Here is a 27,693-nt window from a genome sequence, read left to right as displayed (position 1 = left end):
GAGCCGAGCCGAGGTGAGCCGAACAGAGCTGAGCCACGCTGTGTCAAGCCGAGCCTAGCCGAACAGAGCCGTGCCGAGCCGAGCTGAGCCGGGCCGAGCCGAGGTGAGCCGGGCCGAACCGAGCCGGACCGAGCAGAGCTGGGCTGGGCCCTCCGAGCCGAGCCGGTCTCCCGTCGGGAGAGAGGACGCTTGGGGACGAGGTGACCGGCGAGGCGCGGCGGGCGAGGCGAGGCGGTGGCGGAGGAGGGCCGGCTCAGGACCGGGCAGGCCTGCGGGGCGGGTGTGCGGGCGGGCGCCCGCAGGATGGTCCTTGCTGGGAGAAGGCTCGGCGCGTCCACGGCTCGACCTTGCGGGAGGAGCGGCCGCCTGGGTTGCCCGGGCTGAGGGTGAGGTGGCAGCAGTCCGCAGCCCTGGCGGCAGGGGGCATCCAGGGTGACGGGCTTGAGGCCAGGGGAACCAACCGGGTGGCCGGGAGCTCCCTGAGAGTGATCAGCTGGGCTGGAGGCTGCACCCTGCCTGAGCTTTAGTGATGTACGGTGACTGGCGACCTTGACCTGAGCTGGCTGGGGAGCGAGCTTGGCAGTCGGCCAGTGCAGAGACGTGGAACGGTGTGCTGGTTGCATTTCTGTAGCTCTTGAGGGTCCAAAAAGTATTTACTGACGGCCTGAAAAAGGTTTTTAAAACATATTTGTGTTTACTTGCAAGCAGAGAAAGAAACAAAATGCGTGTGCCAGGGCCTCTTGGCACGGCAAAGGAACTCTACTTTGTGCATCTGGCTCTACCTGGGTACTGGGGAATCAAACTTGGGATGTTAGGCTTTGGAAGCAAAACGTCTTTAACCACTAAGCCATCTCTTCAGTCCCTGAAAAGGTTTTTGCAGTGCCTTTGCAGTATAATTTTTGCCTCGTATTCTATTTGAACACTTACAAACGCTATTCAACCGACAAGTGATAACTGTATATTTCTGGGGTACAATTTGATTTTTTTTTGTGTTTGGTTTTTTCAAGGTAGGGTTTCTCTCTAGCACAGGCTAACGTGCGACTCACTATGTAGTCTCAGGTTGGCCTCGAACTCACTGTGATCCTCCTACCTCAGTGCTGGGATTGAAGGTGTGCACTCTCATGCCCAGCGCGATTTGATTTTTGACATTTGTGTTATTGAAAGATTTGATCAAGCTAGCTAGCACTATGTTTACTCTGTGTGTGTGTGTGTGTGTGTGTGTGTGTGTGTGTGTGTCCCTATGGGAAAGCAAGGCTTCTTTCTGGTACAAGAAGCCCAGACACTTGTGACACCTTTTGTGTCTGGCTTACATTGGTGGCTTGGGTGTTTGACTGGGCTGGCAGGCTTTGCAAGCAAGCGCTGTTAACTGCTGAGACATTTTGAAATATACTTGGTAACACTCATCTTTTAATTCTGCTTTATTTATTTTGCAACATGTAGCCTCGCTGGCCTTCAACTTGCTGTGTAGCGGAAGCTGCCCTGAACCCCTTATTCTGCTTCTCGCTTCTGTGTGCTGGGGTTACAGGCCACATTAGCACACCCAGCCTTGGGGTCAGAACTCAGCTCCTCACACATGCACAGCAAACACTACTGGGTGAGCCATCTCCCCAGGACCAGGTATTCAAAGTTTGCCTAATATCCCCCAATGGAATGTGGCACCCACCTGGGACAGTTTCTGGGGCTTCACCCTTCCTGACCACGATGGCATTCTGCAGAGGACTGCCAGTTGTGATCTAGAGTGCCCCTCAGTTTGGGCTTGTGTGGTATTAAGTAATGCTTCTTGGGAGAAAATCACGCTCCAGCAAAACTGCCCTTCCCACGTGTCATGTGGTGGACAGTGAGGTCAGCGTGCCTCATGCCCGCAGTGTTACCTGTATTGCTTGGCCCAGGCGGTGGCAGCTAAGTGCGCCGCTGTGACGCTGCCGTTGCAGAACACTGTGGAGTCCTTTGTGTTGAGCATCTTAGCAGTTTGTTCTTTTTGCTACTCAATAGTTGTCATTGTGTGACAAAGCACAGTTTGTTCACTTGTCAGCTGATGGCACTTGATTTGCTTCTGCTTGGAGCCAGACACTCTCTGTCAGCCCTTGGTGTTCTGTTGAACATAAACCATGTTCCAGTCCACCCACATCAGACAAGGGCACCTGTGACCACTAGATCCAAAAAACCAGATGCCTCAGTCAACATGCCTGAACTCGGGTACAAGCCAGGACGGTGTAAGCCACCCACCCGGAGGGCTGCTGCTGCCCATCAGCTTCCTTCATTCCATCCACCTCTTTGTTGGTTTTGAAGCAAGGTCTTACTCTAGTTCAGGCTGACATGGATCTTATGTACTCCAAGCTGGCCTTGAACTCAACAATTCTCAGCCCCCCATCTTTTTGATAGATCCCTTAATTATAATGTGTAGCCAAAGCAGCCTCCTTCCTAATGGCAGCCGTCTAGAACTCAGCTCTTCTCCCAGGAGCTCCTCAGCATGCCTCACGTGAGCATGGGTCTTGTGAATCCTTTTCCAAGTCCACCTGCAGGCCTTTTATTAAAACATATATTTTACTTATTTCTTCTTTTTTGTAATATTAAAAAAATTTATTGACAACTTCCATATTTATAGATATTAACCCATGGTAATTCCCTCCCTCCCCTCACTTTCCCCTTTGCACCTCCACTCTCCATCATATGCTCACCCCGTCAGTCAGTCTCTCTTTTATTTTGATGTCATGATCTTTTCCTCCTGTTTTGATGGTCTTGTGTACGTAGTATCAGACATTGCAAGGTCATGGATATCCAGGCCATTTTGGGTCTGGAAGAGTGTGTTTTAAGGAGTCCTACCCTTCCTTTGGCTCTTACATTCTTTCTGCCACATTTTCTACAATGGACCCTGAGTCTTGGAAGGTGTAATAGAGATATTTCACTGCTGAGCACTCCTCTGTCACTTCTTCTTAGCACCATGGTGCCTTCTAAGTCATCCTAAGGTCACCGCCATCTGAAAAGAGAAGCTTCTCTAACCAAAAGTGAGGGTAGCATTAACATATGGGTATGTACATTAAGAGAAGAGCTTACTGGGCAGTTTGGTGAGCACAGTATGTACATTTAGCCAGATGTTACAACCCGAGGGCTCATGATTACCCTTGTAACTTTTCAGTATTAGGGATGTATTCCCTCCAATGGAGCGGGCCTCCATGCCAATTAGAGAGTGGCTGTTTCCCCCCATAACAGACATGCCACTATTGTACCTACTGGCTCATTTGGCCTAGCTGACCAAACTTAAGGCTTGCAGTGCCCATGGTTGAGCATCTCCACTGGTGAATTCTCTCTCTGTCATTGAGCTGCATGCTGCATAGCTTTTTCCAGCTTTCTATCAGCTGGTCTACATGGAAGAGGTTTTCAGCTCAGTTCCAGCAGGATTTCTCACTGACCTTGTAGCCCGAGGATGTGGAGTCTTCAGCAATAGGGTGTTACTATCTATTTCTGGTGGAAAACCAAGAGCCTCAGCAATAGCCTGTAATCTTCTGGGGGATTCAGGGACCTCCCTGGCCAACAACTCACTGCAAGGTATCCCATCCCTGGCACTGAAATTTTTCTTGTAATAATCTGTGGCTTCTGGGTGTTTCATTGTCTAAAACAGTAGGTTTCCATATGATTTATTCATACCCTCTTAGATTTTGGTTAGCCCTTCCCCCATCTTTCCTTTACTCAGTCTCTTCCCCTGACCTCACTTAGGGCTTTCCACCCCCTCCACTCATTTCTTTGTTAGAAAGAGAGAGAGAGAGAGTGAGTATAGGTACAACATGGCCTCTTGCTGTTGCAAACAAACTTCAGACACGTGCTGTTTTGTGTATCTATCTGGTTTTACATGGGTACTGGGTAATCAGACTTGGGCTGTCAGGCTTTATAAGCAAGTTCCTTTAACCACCTAGCCATCTCTTCAACCTATTGTTCTTACGGAACACAACCTTGTGCATTCCAGGCATGCAGTCCTCCACAAACTACAGTTTCAGTCCTAGAATATGTATTTTATAAAATATTTCATAGGGCTAGAAATATTGTTCAATGATTAAGGCACTTGCCTGCAAAGCCTAACAACCCAGGTTTGATTCCCCGGTATCCATGTAAAGCCAAATGCACCAAAGGGCACATGCTTCTGGAGTTCTTTTGCAGTGGTCATAGGCCCTGGCGTGTCCATTCTCTCTGCCTCTGTACATTCTTTCTCTACTTTTAAATAAATAAATAAATAAATAAAAAGTTTTCACAAGCTGTACATGGTAGTGCACATCTTTAATTCCAACACTTGGGAGGCAGAGGTAGGAGGATCACTGTGAGCTTGAGGCCAGTATGGGTGGGACTACAGAGTGAGTTCCAGGTCAGGTTGGGCTAAAGTGAGACTCTACCTTGGAAAAAACAAACAAAGAAAAGATTTCCAAGGGAGGAGAGGTGGCTCAACAGTTAGAGGCACTTGCTTGCAAAGCCTGATGGACCAGGGTTTGATTCCCCAGTGTGGTGGTTTGATTCAGGTGTCCCCCATAAACTTAGGTGTTCTGAATGCTAGCTCCCCAGCTGATGGAGATTTGGGAATTAATGCCTCCTGGAGGGAGTGTATTGTTGGGGGCGGGCTTAAGGGCTTTATAGCCAGTTTCCCCATGCCAGTGTTTGGCACACCCTCCTGTTGTTGTGGTCCATCTTCTGTTGGCCAGGGGGTGATGTCCACCCTCTGCTCATGCCATCGTTTTTCCCTGCCATCGTGGAGCTTCCCCTCGAGCCTGTAAGCCAAAATAAATCTCTTTTTCCCAGAAGCAGCTCTTGGTTGGGTGACTTCTACCAGCAATGCGAACCGGACTGCAACACCCAGTACCCATATAAATAGCCGGATGCACAAGTGGGGCATACATTTGCAGTAGCAAAAGCCCTGGCATGCCGTTCTCTCTCTCTCCTTTCAAGTAAATAAAATAAAGTACATTTCATCCCACCTTGCAGGCAAGTTCTTTCATTTCTCTCCTTGCTGCTGCTGGGCTGCAGTGCTACAGGATCCTGTCTGGAAGGTGCCACCGACGCTCCAACGTGTGGCATTCCACAGTGAGCTCACGTACTCAGCATCCTCATCTTCACTGCTGCCTCATGTATCCCCTTTCCCACATACCCAGTTCTTTCACTAATTTATTGTGCATAATATTTTAAACAACAATGCTATTAAGTATGGTCCTTAAAATTCTGTTTACTTTTTCCTGTCACCACAGTGTCCTGGAGATCTCTATCAGATGGGGGAGAACTTTCTCAGCCTGACTTGTGAAACTGTCGTGAAATACACTAACAAAGCTGCCTCAGTTACTTTTCTTGTTGCCACATCGACACGTCTCAGGGAGGCCTCTTGGGAAAGGGCTTATCTGAGCTCAGTTTGAGGTTGGAGCCCATCATGACAGGAGAGCCGAGGTGACACAGGCACAAGACAGCTGGTCACATCATCTCCTCAGTCAAGCAGAGAAATGAATACACTGGTGTTTGGCTCACTTTCTCCCCCGCACCCCTTTTTCCACGTATGTGTGTGCATGTGTGTTGATGCATGTGTCCATGTGTTGCGTGTGCATGTTTGCACCCACGTGGGCATGTGGAGGCCAGAGATTGACCTCTGTGTCTCCTCAGTTGCTCTCCACCTGCTACACTGACACACGGTTGGCCATTCCCTGAGCCCAGCGCTTGCTGCTTGGGCTAGTCTAGCTGGCCAGCTATCCCTGCGCATCCCGCCTCCACCTCTGAAGCACTGGGATTGCACCCAACATTTACATGGGATTTGAGGATCCAAACTCAGGTCCTCACACTTGCTTGGGAAGCACCTGACCAGATCGAGCCATCTCCCCAGCCCACTTTCTCCTTTTTATTCTCTCCAGGACCCCAGCCTATGGAATGATGACACCCACTTCTGGGTGGGAATTCTCTCCTTAGTTAAACCTTTCTGGAACCATCTTCATAGTTACACCCAGAGATGTGTTTCCATGGTGCTTCTAAATCCAGTCAAGTCGACAATGAAGGTTAACCTTTTTGTTTTTTGTATTTTTTCTTTTTCTTTTCTTTTTTCTTATTTTTTAATTTCTATTTATTTGAGAGAGAGAAAGAGGCAGATAGATAGAGAAAATGGGTGCACCAGGGCCTCTAGCTACTGCAACTGAACTCCAGATGCATGTGTCACTTTATGCATCTGGCTTACATGGGTACTGGAGAACTGAACCTGAATCTTTAGGCTTTGCAGGCAAGTGCCTTAACCACTAAGACATCTCTCTAGCCCTCATTATTTTTTTATTTTTTATTTTTGGCTTTTTGAGGTAGGGTCTCGCTCTAGCCCAGGCTGACCTGGAATTCACTATGGAGTCTCAGGGTGGCCTTGAATTCACGGCAATCCTCCTACCTCTGCCCCTCGAGTGCTAAAGGCGTGCACCACCACGCCCGGCTAGCTCTCATTATTTTTAAATACACTTTACATACAGTAAAATTAACTTTTTGTTTATGGAGTTCTATATGTTATGATAGATTTCACCATGTAACTACCACTACAGTCATAACATAGGACACTCCCATTACCCTCGAGACCTTGTGTCCATTTGTATTTTATTCCCTGTTCCCCATGACCACAAACATGTATTTTGCTTATTCTATAATGTCATAGAAATAAAATCATATACATATATATATATATTTAAGTTTTATTTATTTGCAAGCAGAGAGACAGAGAGAGAATAGGTACGCTAGGCCCTCTAGCCACTGCAGATGAACTTTAGATGCATGTGTCCCTTGTCCATCTGGCTTACATGGGTCCTAGGGAATTGAACCTGGTCCTTTGGTTTCACAGGCAAATGCCTTAACCGCTAAGCCATTTCTCCAGCCCCACACATTTTTTTTTTTTTTTTGAGGTAGGGTCTTGCTCTAGCCCAGGCTGATCTGGAATTCACTAGGTCTCAGGCTAGTCTTGAACTCACGGCAATCCTCCTACCTCTGCCTCCCAAATGTTCTACCACGCCTGGCTCATGCACTTTTAAATAGCAGCCATATTGCATGCTGTGGATGTGCCCTTGTTAATGGAACTTGTCCCTGTAGATAGACATTTAGGCTTTTTTCTAAACTCTTGCTATTAATACCAATTTTCTAATACCTGTAGGTAAGTCATTTTGGATTAATCCAAATGTGTTCTCATTTTCCCCCTCCTGTTCCCTCTCTTCCCAGCCTTTCTGAGACCGAGCCCTGCTTTGTAGCCTTGGAAGGAGCTCATCTGTCGACCAGGCTGGCCTCAGACCACTGGCAATCCTTCTACCTCTGTCCTTAGTGCCAGGATTACAGGCATGGACAGCCATGCTCAGCTCTCATGTTTTATTTCATTTCATTTATTTGCACTTGTGTGTGTATGGGGTCTCCAGGATGTCTCGCTGCTCACAAACACTAGATGCTATGCCGCTTTTGGCATCTGGCTTTATGTGGGTGTTGGGGAATCAAACTTGGGCTGCAGGCTTTGCATAAACTAACCACTGAGCCATCTCTCAGCCCCTCATGTTGTTTCTCAATATTTCTTTTCCTGTTACAAAATTCCCCAAGCACAAACACTTACTAAATATGCTTCAAGATTTATGAGTTTCTTTTTTTATTTTAAAAATATTTTTAATTTATATTTATTTGCATGCAGAGGAAGAGAGAATGAATGTGCCAGGGCCTCCAGCTGCTGCAAACAAACTCCAGACACATATGCCACCTAGTGCAATTGGCTTTCTGTGGGTACTGAGGAATTCAACATGTGTCATTAGGCTTTGCAGGCAAGTGTCTTAACCACTGAGCATCTCTCCAGCCCCAAGATTTACAAGTTTCTTTGGCACAATGTTGCTTGTATCCCATTTGTCATTGCATCATGCATCTTCCCTTGTGTCATTCAGTTTTCAGGAGTCACCTTGTCATTGAAACTTCTTTCATCAAAACCTGCAGATGCTTTCAGAAATGTTCTGTGCGTTGTCAAGAGCAGCAGCTTATAGGAGTTCTTGCATGTCACACACCTCATGCCTTTAAGGCAGTGATTCCCATGCTTGGGCATATTGAGATGAGCTGGCTGCAGCTGTGGGTTTGGCTTGGAGTGTCTGTCTCTGGTCTGGCATGGAGCTAGGTACTTTTTACTTCTGATAATCTCAGGTGATGGTGCTGGCCTGGCACCGACTTTGAGAATCATGGTGCATCTGAGTAAGAGCAGTGTAGAACTCAGATTTTAAACAGCCAGTGTAGAGGATGAATGCCGTGGTAATGGTACTAAAGAATTCAGCTAAGGTCTGGAAAGAGAGCCTAGTGGCTAAAGGCTCATGTTTGCAAAGCCTAACAACCTGTGTTCAGTTCCTCAGTACCCACATAAAGCCAGATGCACAATATGGGACATGTATCTGCAGTTTGCAGCAGCTAGAGGTCCTGGCATACCCATTCTCTCTAGTTCTCCTCTTTGTCTCCCTCTGCTTGAAAATAAATAAATAAAGAATATTTTAAGGGATGGAGATATGGCTTAGTGGTTAAGGCTCTTGTCTGCAAAGCCTAAGGACCCAGGTTCAACTCCCCAGTACCCATGTAAGGCAGATGCACAAGGTGGTACATGCATCTAGAGTTTGTTTTCAGTGCCCATTTTCTCTCTGCCTCTTTCACACTCTTTCTCAAATAAATAAATGAAATATATAAAAAAGAATATTTAAAAAAATATTTCAGGGCCAGTCATGGTGGCACACACCTTTAATCCTAGCACTTGGGAGGCAGAGGTAGAGGATCACTGTGAGTTTGAGGCCACCCTGAGACTACATAGTAAATTCCAGGCCAGCCTGGGCTGGAGTAAGACCTTACCTTGAAAAAAAAAAATTAGGGTTGGAGAGATTATTTATTGGGTAAGGCATTTGTTTGCAAAGCCTAACACCCTGCTTCAGTTCCCCAGTACCTACATAAAGCCAGATGTTCAAAGTGTTACATTTGCAGCAGCTCGAGGCCTTGGTGTGCCCATTCTCTCTCTCTCTGTGTCTCTGCTTGCAAGTAAATTAAATTAAAAAAAAATTCAACTTACATTGAGGTATCACAAGGGAAGGAACATATATATGTGTGTGTGTGAGTGTGTATGTGTCTAACAAGACCAAGATACAAGTGTGTCCATATACACTCACTATGTTTAAATGTTTTCTGATTGTTTCTCTTTGTTTTGTGACCTTTCTAGAGCTGACCTGGAGATTTAGTACTCCAAAGGACTCCTGATGCGAGCTCTCCAGGCTGTCCCGGGCAGGTTCATCTCACAGCTGTGGTGTGGACTGAGGCCTGCATCCTCTCCACAAAGCAAGGTTTGCCTAGCAATGGCTCGTCCAAGTTCAAGTAAGTTGTTCTTGGTGTGCCCGCTCACCGCACGTGGAATGTGAAATTCCTGAGCTTTCCCACTTCCCTGCACTTGCCGAAGGAAACCCCTCTAGGCTTTTTGTGTGTGCATGTGTGTACAGGTCCCCTTGTATGCATGCATGGCAGCCAGGGATCAATGTTGGGGGTCTTCCTCATTCTCTGAGACAGTCTGCTCCTGAGTCTGGAGCTCACAGATTTAGCTAGCTAAGTCAGGCCGTGAGCCCCAGTGAGCCTAGGGATTCCCTGTCTTTGCTTTACCAGACGTGTGCCACCGTGCCCAGAATTTACACAGGTACTGGGGATTTGAACTCAGGCCTCATGTTTCCATGCCAGGCACTTTACTGACTGTGCCACCATGCCCAGAATTTACACAGGTACTGGGGATTTGAACTCAGGCCTCATGTTTCCATGTCAGGCACTTTACTGACTGTACCACCTACCCAGCCCTCTGTTATTTGTTTGGTTGGTTTTGAAACTGGGTCTCATGTAGCCCAGGATAGCCTTGAATTCCATATGTAACTGAGGCTGGCTGCCCAGATGCTGGCATGTGCCACCATTCCTAGTACCCACCCTTTCTGCTATAGGCATATTCTTTCTAAGTAGAACTTCTCTGCTAATCCTTAAGTGCACTTAGGACATTTTCTTTTTTTTTCCCCAGAATCCTTGCATTAAAGTGTTTCATGCATGACTTGCTGTTCTGTTTGCATTGCTGGGGATAAAACCCATAGCTTTGCACATGTTACACATGCCCTTAAACTCTGAGCTGTGCCTCCACCTCAGAAAAGTGTGTGTGTGTGCGCGTGCACATTTAAAAAGGCTTTACAGGGCTGGAGAGATAGCTTAGTGGTTAAGGCCTGTAAAGCCAAAGGACCTCGGTTCAATTCCCTAGGTTCCACATAAGCCAGATGCACAAGGTGGTACATGCGTCTAGAATTCGTTCACAGTGGCTGGAAGCCCTGGCATACCCATCCTCTCTCTGTCTCTCTTCTGTCTCTCTCTCTCTCTCTCTACTTGCAAATAATAAATAAATAAATAAATGGAAAGTTATTTCCAAATTAAAAGAAAGGCTTTCCACCACATTAACATTACTAATTTTTATATAATTAGCTTTTATTTGCATTCTTTAAAAATATTTATATTTATTTATTTGCAAGCAGAGAGAGATAGAAAGGAGAAAGACACAGAACAGGTACACCAGGGCCTCCAGCCACAGCAAATGAACTCTAGATGCATACACCATGTTGTGCATCTGGCTTTACACAGGTACTGGGGTATTGAACCCAGGTCATTAGGCTTTGCAGGAAAGTGCCTTAACTGCTGAGCCATCTGTCCAGCCCAACAATACTATATTTTGCATCCTGTTTTACAAGAACCAAACCTAGGTTGGTGCTTTCTTTGTAGAAGTTGCTCTATGTGTACCTTTTTTGCTCTGATGGAGGAATATAGTCTTCAGGAGGTTACAGTCCTTTGGGATAGAAAAGACTTTTAGGGCTGGTGAAATGGCTTAGTGCTTAAGGTGCTTACCTGCAAAGGTTAAGGACCCATGTTGGACTCCCCAGATCCCGCATAAGCCAGACACACAAGGTGACACATGTATCTGATGTTAGATTACAGTGGCTGGAGGCCCTGGCATGTCAATTCTCTGTCTGTCTCTTTCATTAAAAATGAAAAGGAAGAAAAGAAAAGAAAAGAAAAGAAAAGAAAAGAAAAGAAAAGAAAAGAAAAGAAAAGAAAAGAAAAGAAAAGAAAAGAAAAGGGAAGGAAGGAAGGAAGGAAGGAAGGAAGGAAGGAAGGAAGGAAGGAAGGAAGGAAGGAAGGAAGGAAAGAAGGAAGGAAGGAAGGAAGGAAAAAAGATTTTTGGAGGCAGGTGTGGCAGCATACACCTTTAGTCCCAGCACTTGGGAGGCAGTGGTAGGAGAATCAGTGTAAATTCAAGGCTACCGTGAGACTACACAGTGAATTCCAGGCTGGCCTGGACTAGAGTGAGACCCTACCTTGAAAAACCAAAAGGAAAAAGAAAAGATATTTAGGGTTGGGATAGTTTTAGGGGTAAACTTTAAAGTGTTTGGGGACATTTATAGGATTGGATCCAAGAGTCATACAAATAGTTCCTAGAGAAATGCTCGCTCTGCCCTCTTCTCTTTCTCTTTCTTTTCTTTCCTTTCCTTTCCTTTTCTTTCAAAGCAGGGTCGTACTTGTATATTGTATATTGTTCCTCTGGGAAGTAACTGGGGAGGAGTATGCCATGGAATGCTGTCATCCAGGCATGGCTATTGAACTCATGACTCACAGTGTATATGCATGTATATGATGTATGTACGTGTGTGTTCATGCCAAGGCACATGTGTGGAGATCAGAGGACAACTTTGGAAGTCAGTCTTCACTTTCCACCACTTTGAGGCTGCATTTGCCATGCTAGCTGGTTCGTGAGCTTCTGGGAAATTCTGTCTCTGCCTCTCATCTCCTTGAGTGTGCTGGGAGTATAGAAGCCCGCCATGGCTTCTTGCTTTTCCTTGGGGTCTGCGGATCTGAACTCAGGTACTCCGGCTTGGGCAGCAAGTGCATTATCTACTGAACCATCTCTCTAGTCCAAGGAATAATTTATCTGTTTATTTATTTAATTGGGAGAGAAAATGGGCACATTAGGGCCTCCCACCACCACCACAGACTTCAGACACATGTACCACTCTGTGTGTCTGGATTCATATGGGTACTGGGGAACTGAACCCAGGCCATCAGGATTTGCAAGCTAGCACCTTTAACTGTTGAGCCATCTCTTCAGCCCCAAGGAATGATTTACATTAGAGTATCTTGAAGTATCATTTTAGGGAAATGTTCAAATGATAGACAGTTGCTATGGGACAAAAATGTCCAAATGGTTCATTGGATTGACACAGACTTTACTTTCTGTGTAGACATGGCCGACTTTCGGAAGTGTTTTGCCAACGCAAAGCACATAGCTATCATCTCTGGGGCTGGTGTCAGCGCCGAGAGCGGGGTGCCAACTTTCCGAGGAGCTGGAGGTTACTGGAGAAAATGGCAAGCTCAGGTTCGTAGCGTCTCCACAATCCTAAAAGCCTCTTCTGAATGAAACTGGAACAGTCTGACTCCGAACCTGCACTGATGCCTGAAACCCAGGGGGAAACAACTTGACGTTGGGAATGACCTTTCTGTTCTTTTGACTTGGGTATCAACACCCAGTGTTTATGATGATGAATGTGGCAGTTCTGGGGGGCGGGGAGCTGGGAGCTCACTCAGTTAGTAAAGGACTTGCCTGTAAGCAGGAGGACCTGAGCTTGATCTGCAGAGCCCACGCGGCAAAGCTGGGGCGGGGGCACGTGCCTGTCATCCTGGCCCTGGGGAGCAGAGGCAGGAGGACCCCGGCGCTTGCGGGCTAGCCTGTCTTGCCGAGATCCAAGCCAGAGAAACCCCACCTCAAGGAAGGCAGAGGAATGGTCCTGAGCCTGTCCTCGGGCCTCCAGATGTGCAAATGTCCAAATGTACACACGTATATGAAAATTAAATTGACATTTAAAAGGCGGCATTTTTTGGCAGTGTTGGACTGAGAGGCGGCGTGCTGGGCAAGCACCGCCCCTCTGTGCTGCACCCGCAGCTCAGGCTCGCAAATTTGAGCCAAGCAGCTCATTTCCTGACATTCTAGAGATGAACAGATGGAACCTTCTCAGAGAGCGGCTCAGGTTCTGTAGTGAATTGCACTAAAATAGAATCAGGAAACCTTGCTTCTCACAGTGCTTTACTTTCCTGTAAGTAGTATTAACTATAATGCCGTTTACAAGTTCTGTGAAGTATTCATATTAAAACCATCTTTGATTGCTACAGGATTAAGGTTTGGTGTGCAAACATTTCGGTGACGCTTTTGGTCAGTGCTTCTTGTCAGCTGCTTTCCTGCCCCCAGCACAGGGAAGATCTGTTTCCTCTAGAAGAGAAACCATACTTTATGATAGTTTATGTGCCTGGAAGAGGGACAAGTGGGTCCAGCCGGGCTGGGCCCTTGGGCCCCAAGTCTGTACAATATGGTTTGCTATAAAACTCAAAACCTTCCAGCTGGGAAAAAAAAAAGTTTATGTATTCTGTTGCTATAGCATACACTGTTTGGTGTGTGTGTATGTGTATATATACATATATGTATGAATGTGTTTAGTGTATCTGTATGTATGTGTGCAATGCATGCATATGTGTACCTTGTGAGTGTGTGTGTGTAGTTGCATATATGCGTATGGATATATTGTAGTATGTGTGTGTATGTATGTATATATGTGGTCTATAAGTACAAGTACTGTTTGGGTACTAGTGTGTATGAATGTATTAATGTGTTTGTATGCAAGTTCACATAGTGTATGTGTAATTGTACACATATGTATATATGTGCAGTTTATGTATACATATATATAGCTATGTTTGTATATATAGTTTGTATGTGTATAGTTAGATGCATGCATGCACATATGTGTGGCATATGTGTGAGTCCATTTAGCTGTATGCATGTGTTGTATACATGCATATATCTGTGTGTAGGTATGTGTGTCTGTATGTATTGTACAGCTGTACGTATGTGTCTGATTTTGTGTCTGTGTGTGCCTACATGTGCAGTTGGTGTGTAAATACATGTAGTGTGTGAATGTGTACTAGATACGCTCTTACGTGCTGTGTTTGTAGTCATGTGTAGGTAAGTTTATATGCAGTATGTATGTAGTTCTAGTTCAAAAAACTGATGTGCTCAACTATGACGAATTTATCTGAGAGAATTTTACATTTCATTTTGTTTCTGAAGATACCTCAAAGTAAATTGAGTTGCTATATTTTAGGGGCTCTGTGAAAAAGCAAATTCCAACCCCAAATACATATGCAGCTTTGCTTCCTGTTTATAACTTACCTGCAGGGTAACCAGGTCAGGCTTCATGGCCCTGTCTCCTCATTGGAAAAACTGAGTGTGCTCCAGCCTGGCACCACAGCTGCCACTCTGAGCCCCCATGTCCCTCTGACCCCTGCTTCTCCCCCTCCAGGACCTGGCCACTCCTCAGGCCTTTGCCCGGAACCCATCGCGGGTGTGGGAGTTCTACCACTACCGGAGGGAGGTCATGCGGAGCAAGGAGCCCAACCCTGGGCACTTGGCCATCGCGGAGTGCGAGGCGCGGCTGCATGAGCAGGGCCGGCGGGTTGTGGTCATCACCCAGAACATCGACGAGCTGCACCGCAAGGCTGGCACCAAGAACCTGCTGGAGATTCACGGTGAGGGAAACATGTCCTTTCTGTGTCCACCCCAGGCATGTGTACACACCAGGATGCTGCTGCCCTTCCCTCGGGGGCAAGTTGCTGCCCGATGGCTCTTGAATCGCTGTCGGTGACTGCAAGCACCCTGCACACTGGATACTCACTTGTCTTTGTCAGTACCCTGCTAGTTAGGGTGTAGACCTAGGTCCAGCAGCAGTGGCTTGCCCAGAGTGCTGGCTAAAGGTGGAATCTCTGGTCCCACCTAAACACACCAAACCAGAGCCTGCCCTTTCCTGAAAGGCTGCTGTGTGCAGTGTCCAGTGTTCCGCGTCGCAGCGCAGTGAGCACGTGCTGTCCGTGCAGCTGTGTGCCCCGCCCTGGGAGGTCTAGGGAAGGAGGTTGAGCTGTGGAAACTGGCTAGTGGGGCGAAGGGCAACAAGGTGTGTATCCTGGGGCCACGATGGCTTTCGCATGACTGGGAATGGCCAAATGTGACTTCAGCATCCTGAGATGTTCCCCTGCTTTTCCTTTGGCCCCAATGTATACTGTCACCAAGGCCATGCTTCTGCTCCACCCTGGAGCCTGAGCGAGCTGTTGGGCTCTGTGCAAGACCACCATGTTTGCGGTTTCTTTTGGCTCCATCCCTCTGGCTTCCCTTCTCTGTGGTCCTCTTACTCCTGATGTCTCTTCTCTCACCCTAACCCTAATACACGGGAGTATGAGAGACAAGGCTTTCTGTCCAAGGCCATTTTCACCAGAGTCTATACAACTGCAAACCCCGGAGTGTGGTCCCAGGAGCACCAGCTGTAGAAGCACCCAGCCTCCACATAATTGTTTTTGCTGAGCTCTGTTGGGCTCCCCTTTTTTTGTAGGGTTACTGAAAAGAGTGTGATCCTTACAGAGATGGGTGAGGAGTTACTTACAGGGGTGTGAATGATCCTTACAGAGATGGGCGAGGAGTTGCTTTATAGGAGTGTGAGTGAGTTTTACAGAGATGGATGAGAAGTTACTTTATAGGAGCGTGAGCGATCCTTACGGAGATGGGTGAGGAGTTACTTACGGGAGCGTGAGCGACCCTTACGGAGGTGGGCAAGGGGTTACTTACGGGAGCGTGAGCGACCCTTACGGAGGTGGGCGAGGGGTTACTTACGGGAGTGTGAGTGATAGTGATCTTTATGGAGGTGGGTGAGGGGTTACTTACAGGAGAGAGAGAGACTGTCAGGAAAGGTTCAGGTGCAGAGGGTACAGTCCATTGTGGTGGGAAGGGATGGCAGCGGGACTGGGAGGCACCTGGTTGCACTGCATCTGAGGTCAGGAAGCAGAAGAGGCAAATGCTGGTGCACTATTCACTTTCTCCTTTTTAATCAGTCTGGGTCCCCAGACTATTAGATGGTGTCCCCTACATTTAGGGTGGGCCTTCCTTCCTAGATGAACCTTTCTGAAAACACTCTCACTGACATATACTCACAGATGTGTCTCTTAGGTTATTCTAAATTTTGACTTGTTGACCTCTGAGGTGATCCATCACAGCTAGCTCCTTAGAGCTTACGCCTATGAGTGCCTCACTGCCCTCAGCCCCCATGCTTTTGCTGGAGGGATGTGCTGTGTTGTACTCGTCTGGATGAGACCAGGCTTGTATTGGGGATGTGATTGATAGCTTTATCAGCTCAGCATGGGGTCAAAGAGAAGGAATAGTAGTCAGAGGGCAACAGTCTCTGTGCACGGTGGTGGCCATAGAGCTCAGCATGCCCTGGGCACATGGCAGGTCCTTCATAAACCACAGCTGCCATGATTGTTTGGATCTGTAAATGTTAGTTTTTTGTTTTTTTTGTGTTTTGTTTTTTGAAGTAAGGTCTCACTCTAGCTCAGGCTGACCTGGAATTCACTATGTAGTCTCAGGGTGGCCTTGAACTTACAGAGATCCTCCTACCTCTGCCTCCCAAGTGCTGGGATTAAAGGCATGCACCACTATGTCCCGCTTGTTTGTTTGTTTGTTTTTTTTTCTTATTCCCTCTAATTCTTTTGTTTTGTTTGGGATTGTTGTTGTTTTGGAGACAGGATTCTGTAGTCTATGCTGGCTTCAAACTCACTATGTAACCTTGGATGACCTTGAACTTCTTGTTCCCTTTCCTCCACCTTCCAATCACTGGGATTCGAGGCATGCACCACCATGCATGGGTTAAGCAGTGTTGATTCAACCCAGAGCTTTGTGCATGCTAGGCAAACACTCTACTAGCTGAATCACGTGCTTAGCCCATGATTGTTAGTATTAACATTTCTTAACTACCAGTTAATCACTTATTTGGTGAGTTGCTTTTGTGAACGATGGAAGCTTTCTTAAATCAAAGTTAAGATGTAATATACTTCCAGCTACTGACTGTCGATAACTATGTACTTATTTGGGAAATTAGCTTTAGGTCCAGCTTCATCTTCCCTCTTGGGCACTTCAGGTCTACCTGGACATCACTCCAAGGTCACTGGAAGGCATGTTGGTCATGGAAGTAGTTACTTCCCCTCCAGCTTATCGTTGGTTGGTTAAACTGCAGTGCATGCTTTTACATCTCCCGTGATTCCCAGGGTAGACCAGTTGCCAAAATGAGTATATGAAAACTGAATTATTTTATACCCTTTCAGACATGGAGACAATTGCTCTTGATGAACTGTGTTCCGGACTTGCCTCATGTGTTTTCTAGGAACCTTGTTTAAAACCCGATGTACCTCTTGTGGCATTGTTGCTGAAAATTATAAGAGTCCAATTTGCCCAGCACTAGCAGGAAAAGGGTAATTATATTATATCCATTTTATTCTTAGATCAAATATAATGTGAGGAAATTTAGCATTTATCAAAGATTCCTGTGGATAGTTATTAAAAATAAAACTAGACTCAGTACAGACATCTGATGAAAGAAATATTTGAGTCACAATTTACAATGGAAATAAAAACTATAAGATGCTAAGTGATATTATTTTAGGCTCATGTCTATATTCCATGTTTCTGGACTGTAATCTAGTTAAAAGAGCAGAAGAAACTACAACAAAATGTTAGCAGTGAGTGTCAGGAATGGAAAGATTGTGGCAATTTTATTTCTTGTTCGTATTATGAATCTTCCAACAATTTTACAGTGAATGTGAATTAGTGTTATAATTCGGGGGAAAATTATAGAGCCAGCTAGAACTATTGACGAAAGCTCTGCTGGGCCATTTCAGAGCAGTGTAAGTTACACAAGTAATATATCACCATGACGTCATTATGGAAGAGTCAAGTGATGGTGAAGAGTGCAAGGAAAATCATGCCCTTCTTCTGAGCATGCCCAGTCGCTCCAGCCCCCCACCCCACATTCCCTCTCAAAGTAAAACCATTATTGAGGGCTGGAGAGATGGCGTAGCGGTTAAGCACTTGCCTGTGAAGCCTAAGGACCCCGGTTCGAGGCTCGGTTCCCCAGGTCCCACGTTAGCCAGATGCACAAGGGGGTGCACGCGTCTGGAGTTCGTTTGCAGAGGCTGGAAGCCCTGGCGCACCCATTCTCTCTCTCCCTCTCTCTGTCTTTCTCTCTGTGTCTGTTGCTTAAAATTAAAAAATAAAAAAAACAAAAAAACAAAAAACCATTATTGATTATGACTTGGGCTTCTAACCCTTCTACTTCTTCCTTAGCATGCCCAGGTCACCTCCCCACCAACACACACATTCCCTCTTGAAGTAACACCATTACTGGTTATGACTTGGGGGTCCATCCTTCTAGAACCCTTCTAAGCTTACATGCATTAGAGAGGTTTTCTACCATATACTACTGAGCAGATATGAAAACCTGTGTGCCATGTTATTTCTGTATTTACCGATGATGTCATTCTTCCGTCACAATATTTACATCAGTGCTCCTGAGCCTGAAACTCAAGATGCCGGAATCCCTGTTGACAAGCTTCCACGGTGGGTGAAATTCTCATTTGTATTTGGTGTTACAGCTTGCAAAAAAACAGGAAAGAAGGGAGAGAAGGAAGGGCAAAAAAGAAAAATAGAAATAAAACCTAGACATTTACTTGGTAACATGTCTCTTAAGTACATAAATTCAGAGACCAGCACTGATCTATGACTCAAAGGCAAGAGGACAAGGAAATAAGCATCTTTCTATATATTATTTGCACCTGTGTATATACATGCTTGTATGTTTGAGGGCAGACGTGTGTGCAGGTGCATGTGTACTTGTGTGGAGGCCAGAGGACAACCTTGTACATTGTCCTCAGGAATGCCATCCACCTTTATTTGCAACAGGGTCTCACTGGCTTGGAGCTCTCCAGGTGGGTGAGACTGACTGGCCAGCCAGCTCCAGGGACCCTCCTGTCTCCACCTGCTCTGCACTGCCTCCCTCCCTACTTTATGTGGGTTCTGAGGATCAAACACAGATTCAAGGAAAACATGTTACCCACTGAGCTATCTCCTTAGCCCCAGTCTTGTCTTCTCTCTTTTTAGTTTTAGGCATTCTTTTTCTCTCTTTCCCTTTTGCTCCCTCCCTCCTTCCTTTCTTCCTCCTTCTCTGCTTCCCTCTTTCCCTCCCTCCCTCCCTCCCTCCCTTCCTTGCTTCCTTCCTTCCTCTTTCTCTCCTCCCTTCCCCCTTCCTCCCTCTACTTCTGCTTCCCTCCCTCCCTCTTTTTCTCCCTTCCTATGTCTAACTTTTTTGCCCAGACTGCCCTTAAACCCCTATACTCAAGCAATCCTCCTGCCTCAGCCTCCCGAGTAGCTATGAATGTGGCTTCCCTTTTGCTTCCCTTTTGCTTTATATTCTGGCCAGTCCTGAGAGGTCCAGGAAGCTTCTAAAGCTGTGATGTGACCAGTGGTTATCTGTGTGTAGGAAACACAGATGCTGGAATCCTGTAACTATTCAATAAATGTTAACTGCTTTTCTCCTTTTTAATCCAAGGATGAGGCAGCAGTAAAGGTCTTCCAAGGTGAACTTATAGAAGTAAACAAGATTTTTATTAAAAACAAAAAGACTAGGGGCTGGAGAGATGGCTTAGGGTTTAAGGCATTTGCTTGCAAAGGCAAAGGACCCAGGTTTGATTCCCCAGGACCCACGTTAGCCAGATGCACAAGGGGCACACATATCTGGAGCTTGTTTGCAGTGCCTGGAGGCCCTGGTGTGCCCACTCTCTCCCCACCCTCTCTCTCTCTCCTTCTTTCTCTGTCAAATAAATAAAAATAAAATATTTTTTTAAAAAGACTAGAAAGATTTTTTAATGTTAGTTTTTCAAAACCAGATAGTTGAACAGTGCTTCCAAAGTGTGCTTCGTAGAGCAGTGTAGTAGCATGGCCCATGCAGTGTTGGCAGGCACAGAAGTGAGGCCAGGGAGTCACAGGCGCAGGTAATGGGGAGCATTCATGAGTTACATGAGACTTCTCATAGCGTTTGATATGCTGAAGTTTATTAGTGCTTTTGAAAGAAGCTACACTCTGACAGTAAATCTTTGGTTCTTTTGAACTACAGGTCCTTTTTATTTTTCTCATAAGAGTTTTCATTACTGAATTCAAAGGTTTTGGTCTGAAAGAGTAGCAATTTCTAAATGTTTCCTGGGTAGGACATTAATAAGTTGAAAATGGTATTAGGAAAAGGTGATTTCAAAATATATCTAGAAGTAAGAGGGAATGAAAAAAGAGAGATTTATTTTTCTTATGTATTTAGTTATTTAAGAGAGGAGAGTGAAAATGAATGGGCATGTCTGGGCCTCTTGCTATTGCAAACAAAGTGCAGACACATGCACCACTTTGAGCATCTGGCTTTACATGGGTATTGGGGAATTGAACCCCGTGTTGGCAGGCTTTGCAGGCAAGTGACTTTACTGAGAAATCTTGCCAGCCCACATAAAAGAGGTTTTTTTTTTTTTTTGGTTTTTCAAGGTGGGGTCTCACTCTAGCCCAGGTGGCACATCTGTAGCCTGGGCTGGGCATCCCCAGCCGCCCTGGGATCCCGGGCAGTTCTGACTCAGCAACCAGACATGACTTAGGAAGGATTCTTCCAGGTGTGAAGAGGCAGGCTGTGGAGGCTTGCTGCGACCTCACGTGGTGTGGTTTGGAGAAAACTTGGATCCTGCTGTCCTGGACGAGGTGGACAGAGAGCTCACCCTCTGTGACTTGTGTCTGGTGGTAGGTCACACCTTCCCTAGACTTTAGGCTCTGGAAAACACTGTAGGCCGGGTGGGTTTGTTGAGGTTGCCTCCCCTTCTTTCTTCCCTCTCTCCCCCTCCCCCTCCCTTCTTCCTTCCTTCCTGAAAGACATGTGTAAAGAAATCTCATAGTGTCCTAAGAAAAACTAAGAAACAACAAGTAAATGATCTTAAGGTAGGAAACTATGCAACACCACATTTTGAGCATCTTATAAATTCCTTCCTTCCACCCTAACATAATGAAAGGAGTGTTATTGACCCAGATTTTAAACATAAGGCATGCTCATTGTTAGATATCACGGATAAGATACAGAAAGGAAGTTAGAGATCACCCTACTTCTGCCATCCAGGAATAATCACTGTTGGCCTTTTGGTGTGTTCTTCTGGACATACTCTAGCCTGCGGCCTACACCCTGTTTGTGTGAAGAAAGTTTTCTTGGAACACAGCCATGGCTGTTGCACACTCTCTGAAGCCGCCTTCACACTAGATGGCAGGGCTGAGACCTTGTTACAGATGACCTGCAAAGCCTAAAGAGTACTGTAAATCTTTTCAGAGAAAAGTTGCCCACTTCTGATCTAGAATCTTTGTTACATTGATGTACACAAATTGAATGTTTTTGTTGTTGTTGTTGTTTGTTGTTGTTTGAGGTAGGGTCTCACTCTAGCTCAGGCTGACCTGGAATTCACTCTGTAGTCTCAGGGTGGCCTCGAACTCACAGCCTTCCTTCTACCTGTGCCTCCCAAGTGCTGGGATGAAAGGCATGCACCACTATGCCCAGCCACAAATTGAATGAAAATGAGTTCGCAATGATACATTCTGTTTTGACACTCTTCTTAGAGCATTTCAGTTAGCGTATTACTGTCAACATCTCCAAGTCTACATTATTATTATTATTATTGTTGTTGTTGTTGTTGTCATTTTGGTTTCTCAAGGTAGGGTCTCACTCTAGTCCAGGCTGACCTGGAATTCACTGTGTGGTCTCAGGGTGGCCTTGAACTCATGGCGATACTCCTACCTCTGCCTCCCAATGGCTGGGATTAAAGGTGTGCGCCACCACGCCTGACTACACTATCTTTTTTCTTTTTCTTTTCTTTTTTTTTTTTTTTGGTATTTCGAGGTAGTGTTTCACTCTAGCTGGAATTTACTATGTAGTCTCAGGGTGGCCTCACTCACTGTGGCCCTCCTACCTCTGCCTCCTGAGTGCTGGGATTAAAGGCGTGCGCCACCGCAGTGGCTCTTTTTTTGTTTTTGATGTAGGGTCTTACTCTAACTCAGACTGATCTGGAATTCATCATGTAGTCTCAGGATAACCCTGAACTGTTCAGTGATCCTCTTATCTCAGTCTCCTGAGTGCTGGAATTAAAGGTACTACACCAGGCTACATTATCTTTTAATTGACTGCATGTAGTTCTATTATATGGATATAAATGATAAATTTAGCTAATCCTGTATTGGTGGGCATTTAGGCTGTTTCATGTTATTTGCTTTATGAGACAAGGCGGAGTAACCCAGGATGACCCCAAACTCACTATGTAAACAGGAATGGCCTTGGACTCCTAACCTCTTGCCTCCATCTCCCAGGTGCTGGGATTATAGGCATGTACACCATAGCTTGGGCTACTTTAAATTTTGATATTTTTAAATTTTTTTTTTTGTTTATTTGACAGAGAAAGAGGGAGAGAGAGAGAGAATTGGTGCACCAGGGCCTCCAGCCACTGCAAATGAGCTCCAGACGCATGTGCCCCCTTGTGCATCTGGCTAACATGGGTCCTGGGGAATCGAACCTGGGTCCTTTGGCTTTGCAGGCAAATGCCTTAACCACCAAGCCATCCCTCCAGCCCTAAGTTTTGATATTTTTAAAATGTTGCATTGATATCCTTAGATACAACTCTTCAAATGATTTCCTAAGAATGCATTCCTTTAAAAATGCATTAATTGGAAAAAGCATAAACACATTTTGAATTTTATTTAATAAAGGAGAGAGGTACTTTGTTGTAGGTACATTTCATTAACTTGGTATTTTTCTGTGAGTACCCCAATGCCCATCATGGATTGTAAAGTGAGAAAAGCTGGTTTATAAAATGTGTTCTGGCCTTTCCATTCCTGAAAAGTATGTGTATAAGTACATATTTTTTAAAAAACAAAACTTTCAGGGCTGGAGAGATGACTTAGCGGTTAAGCGCTTGCCTGTGAAGCCTAAGGACCCCGGTTTGAGGCTCGGTTCCCCAGGTCCCACGTTAGCCAGATGCACAAGGGGGCGCACACGTCTGGATTTCGTTTGCAGAGGCTGGAAGCCTGGCGCGCCCATTCTCTCTCCCTCTGTCTTTCTCTCTGTGTCTGTCGCTCTCAAAAAAAAAAAATATTTGCCGGGTGTGGTGGCGCATGCCTTTAATCCCAGCACTTGGGAGGCAGAGGTAGGAGGATTGCCATGAGTTCAAGGCCACCCTGAGATTAATTCCAGGTCAGCCTGGACCAGAGTGAGACCCTACCTCGAAAAACCAAAATAAAATAAAATAAAATAAATAAAAAATAAATAACAAAACTTGGAAGGGTGTATATCAAATGTTCATTTTTTTAATTTCTTAACTTAGCAAAAGAACATGGATCATTTTTTTTGTGTGTGTGTGTTTTTCGAGGTAGGGTCTCACTGTAGCCCAGGCTGACCTGGAATTCACTATGGAGTCTCAGGGTGGCCTCGAACTCATGGCAGTCCTCCTACCTCTGCCTCCCGAGTGCTGGGATTAAAGGCATGCGCCACCACACCCGGGTTTTTTTTTTTGGGGGGGGATCATTTGTATAACTTCAGAGAGGAGGAATAAAAACAACTCTTCCTCAGTCATGTCACTGTGTCACCTCACAAAGTTCTCCCTATGTCCTGCATTTTCCCCCAGTTCTGGTGGCTGGTCAAACAGGCACCTCCTAACTTCCCACCTCTCCTTTGGACTCCCTGTATTTACCTCACCCAGCTTAGCTTCCCTCACACCTGCAGTCACAGCCCTGCCTGCTTTTATATAAGGGTTCATCTGCCTCTGGTGTGGTCATCGCCTATGTCCATGTGCTTGCCCTGTAGGTGGGAACATCCTCTGTGGTCTACCCAGCTGCCATGTTTGCCCCTCAGGTAGCGTCCAGAGGAGTGCCAGTGGCCGAATTTAATATGGAAACTACCCCAGCCACCACCAGATTCAGGTACAAGGACAACCCATGTGGGGGGAGATGGGAGGGGATGGGCAGGCTTGACCATGGTATCTTAGGACACTTTGCTGTTCTAATTTCTGGAGAGGGTAAGAGGAGAAGACAGGAGAAGCATGAGGTAGCTTAATGTTTTAAGATGGCTGTGCTCCCCAAATGGACCTTTACGCTGTTGTGTGACTGCTGGGAACCTGGCATTTAGAACTCTTAAGTTTATGGGGGACACCTGAATCAAACCACCACAAGGTCCCTTAGGCATCCTTGAAGTTGTTTAGTTCCACCCCAGCTCTGGTTTAGAGAAACAGCTGTAGAGTTTACCTCCCATGGAAATGTATGAATATTCTCAGGATGCTAATGAGTCCCAGTTAGGGTTTTGTCATTTTCCCCATCTGGGTGTCTGGGGTGATTGCTATTACAGAACGGCCATAGGCATTTTTCTCATTTATGCCATAATGTGTAGACTGTGACTCAACCCTAGGGGTCCTTGGCATGTCAGGGTTTGTACAGTGCTGAAACGAATGGGGTTGTGCTCCCCAAGCTCTGTGTGGAGCCTTCTGAGCACCCCGACCCCCCAGTGCCCCACCGTCCCTGTGCTGATTCTCCATGGAATTGAATTAAAGTTTGCTATATTGCAGACACTTGTGGTCCTGAGATTAGAATATAACAGACCCTGCGGCCATTACATGCTGCTGGTGAGACAGTGAACATGGCGGGCAAATTCTGCTTGCAAGATCACAAGGCTGACTCAGAGGAGTTGGCAGGGTCTGCAGGGTCAGCCTCAGGACTTAGCTGAAAAGGTTGTCTGGAGGAATCTCCCAGAGCCTGGTCCACCTGGAGCAAAGCCCAGCAGTGGCGTGCACTTGGCAAGGCGAAGACCGTCCTGTCAGCGTAGCTGCAGGGACATGGCTGCGAGAGGGGTTCCAGGAGGCGAGCTCAGATCAGCAGCTCGTTTGCAGAGGGGAAGAGGGTCTCATAGACAGCTACCTGCTCGTGAGGTTGGAAGTCTAAGAATTCCAGCTAGAAACCCATATTGATGCGTCTGGGGAGATGGCTTGGTGGTTAAAGTCACTTGCTTGCAAAGCTGATGGCCTGGGGTTCAGTTTCCCAGTACCCACATAAAGCCAGATGCACAAAGGGGTGCATGACTCTGGTGTGTGTTTGCAACAGCAACAGTCCCCAGTAGGACCATTCTCTCTTCCTTATTAATTCTCTCAAATACATAAATTTTTTTATTTGGTTTTCTGAGGTAGGGTCTCACTCTAGCCCAGGCTGACCTGGAATTCACTATGTAGTCTCAGGGTGGCTTTGAACTCACAGCAATCCTCCTCCCTCTACCTCCTGAGTGCTGGGATTAAAGGCGTGCGCCACCATGCCTAGCATCAAATACATAAATTTTTGTTTAAAAAAAGAAAATCATATAGATTGTGTTCGTAATGCCATTCATCAAAGGTTTGAAAAGTCCATGGAGGTTAAGTATAGTGGATCACACTTGAGGGGGAAGTCCGTCCGTCATCACCTGCCCGGGCTCGCGCAGCTCTCTGTCGTGCAGCCCCTGTGGGTCTCTGGATACAAAGGTTCATTTAAGGAAGACTGGAAGATAGATTAAAGAAGTACCCAGTGAATTCAAGATACCATGTTTGTGAGATTTGAATGTAACTAAGAAATGTGTGTGTCTGGCTGCAGCTGTATGTCCGTCCCTCTTGCTAATGCCTCCTAACAGTGCTGTGTTGGTCTTGGTGTTCAGGTTTCATTTCCAGGGACCCTGTGGGACAACTCTGCCTGAAGCGCTGGCTCCCCATGAGGCGGAAAGTGCTTCTTGAGTGTCTTGAGGGAGGAATAAAGTACAGTATGTCACAGACCAGGACACAAACAGAAGAAATGGCCTTGTGGATGGTGAGCTGAATCTTGGGAAATTAAAAATAGCCTCTGATTCCCAAGTGGGGCTCCAGCCCGTTAGGTCACTGGGCTTAAGCAGTGGCAAATGGACTTTATCTGGAAGCAGCTGGACACTTACAAAGAACTGCTTGTTGTTTGGGTTGAACGGAAACATAAGCTTTTCATGTTTGATGTGTTTGGTCAGTTACTGAGGGGGAATAAATTTTATAATTAGATTGTGCAAAAAGAAGGTAATTATCCTGATTGTATTTTTGCTCTTTGGGAAAAGATGGAAATAAGAGATTAAAACCTTGACATTTAAATACTGGTCTCTGATCTTTGTATATGTTTGGGTGGAAAATGAAGTCATCCCCTACAGTAGGCAATTTATTGTATAAGAATGTTACCCGAAGAGATGTCTTATTGGCCAGTCATAGTGGCACACACCTTTAATCCCGGCACTCAGGAGGTAGAGGGAGGAGGATTGCTATGAGTTCAAGGCCAGCCTGAGAAGAACAGGAGTTGCCTTATTTGGGGCTTCTTCTTTTCAGTACTTACCTTGCTTGGCTGCCTCATCTTCACTATTGACTGACTTGTGTGTGTGTATCCGAGTGTGGGAGTGTATGCGCCATCATGTGTTGTGGTCAGAAGACAGCTTTTGGAACAGTTCTCATCCTCTACCTCAGTTGAGGCAGGGTGAGTGTTCATCACCTTGTTTGGAAACTCCGGGGAGCCTAGCACACTCGGATCACAGAAGCCGCTCCAGCGCCCGCCTTTTTAAACGTGGGGCACTGGGGTTGTGCAGCAAGTGCTTTATCCACTGAGCCACCTCCCCAGCCTTTGTCTGCCATATGTGGATACCTTACAAGACAAGTAACACCCGGGTAGAAAATATGTGTGAGAAGAAAAACGCAGCCACCACCTGCGGAGAAACGGAGCTACTAAAGTGTACCTCTGGCTGTCTTGGCAGCCAGGTGGAGGGACGACGTCATTGTTGATCATTACTCAGTATAAAAAGTGAAAAAGAGGGGCCAGAGAGGTGGCTTAGCGGTTAAGCGCTTGCCTGTGAAGCTGAAGGACCCTGGTTCGAGGCTCGATTCCCCAGGACCTACATAGGCCAGATGCACAAGGTGACACATGCATCTGGAGTTTGTTTGCAGTGGCTGGAGGCCCTGGTGTGCCCATTCTCTCTCTCTCTCCCTCCCTCCTTTCCTCTGTCTCTCTGTTGCTCTCAAATAAATGAATAAAAATAAACAACAAAATTAAAAAGTGAAAAAGCACACAGTCCCTTTGGGGTAGGCTAAGCTTTCCCAGGCAATGAATTCAGAAAGGGTTATCTTCATGGGACTTTTGCAAGTGATATATGCCAGGTTTGGGGCTCAAGGGGACTGGAGATGCACTGTTTAATGTCAGGAAAACCTGGCAGGATCCCAAGGGAGAGGAGGGAGGAGGAAGAGAGAGAGAGAGGGAGGAGAGAAAGGGGGAGAAGGAAAAAAGGAAAGGGCTGGAGAGATGGCTTAGGGGTTAAGCGCTTGCCTGTGAAGCCTAAGGACCCCGGTTCAAGACTTGATTCCCCAGGACGCATGTTAGCCAGGGGCACACGCTTCTGGAGTTTACAGTGGCTGGAGGCCCTGGCATGCCCATTCTCTCTCTCTGTCTCTGCCTCTTTCTCTGTAACTTTCAAATAAATAAATAAACATAAAACAAAAAAAATTTAAGAAAGAAAGAAGGGCCTTGTTGGTTGAGGGGAGGTGGCACTCCTCCTTCAGTCCAGGTATAATTTGACTTACTCAATAACAAGAGATAATTTCGGAATCCCAGGCTTGGTCTGAGCATAGCTATTGGGTGTAGGGAGAGAGGGGGGAAGGGAAGAA

At 46.2% G+C, this 27,693-nt stretch overlaps 1 protein-coding gene across 6 annotated transcripts; it reads left to right on the top strand.

Annotated features, from left to right (window-relative positions):
* Sirt5 (sirtuin 5) lies at positions 1-26,142 on the top strand. 6 transcript variants are annotated; one of them, XM_045137054.1, is made up of 9 exons: positions 1-103; positions 9,197-9,348; positions 12,285-12,418; positions 14,394-14,619; positions 17,295-17,382; positions 18,473-18,526; positions 20,611-20,734; positions 23,826-23,941; positions 25,689-26,142. In XM_045137054.1, the coding sequence occupies exons 2-9, from the start codon at positions 9,234-9,236 to the stop codon at positions 25,762-25,764; spliced, it is 933 nt and encodes a 310-aa protein (XP_044992989.1). In that variant the 5' UTR covers positions 1-103; positions 9,197-9,233; the 3' UTR covers positions 25,765-26,142. The 6 variants fall into 6 exon arrangements, with proteins under 6 accessions (XP_044992989.1, XP_044992988.1, XP_044992990.1 ...); XM_045137053.1 differs by having other exon boundaries at positions 96-200; XM_045137055.1 differs by lacking the exon at positions 1-103 and adding an exon at positions 295-386.
* Positions 26,143-27,693: the final 1,551 nt, after the last annotated feature.

The sequence above is a fragment of the Jaculus jaculus genome, chromosome 17 (assembly GCF_020740685.1).
Source record: "Jaculus jaculus isolate mJacJac1 chromosome 17, mJacJac1.mat.Y.cur, whole genome shotgun sequence".
Classification (NCBI taxonomy): Eukaryota; Metazoa; Chordata; class Mammalia; order Rodentia; family Dipodidae; genus Jaculus; species Jaculus jaculus.
This window is presented reverse-complemented; position numbering and strand designations above follow the sequence as displayed.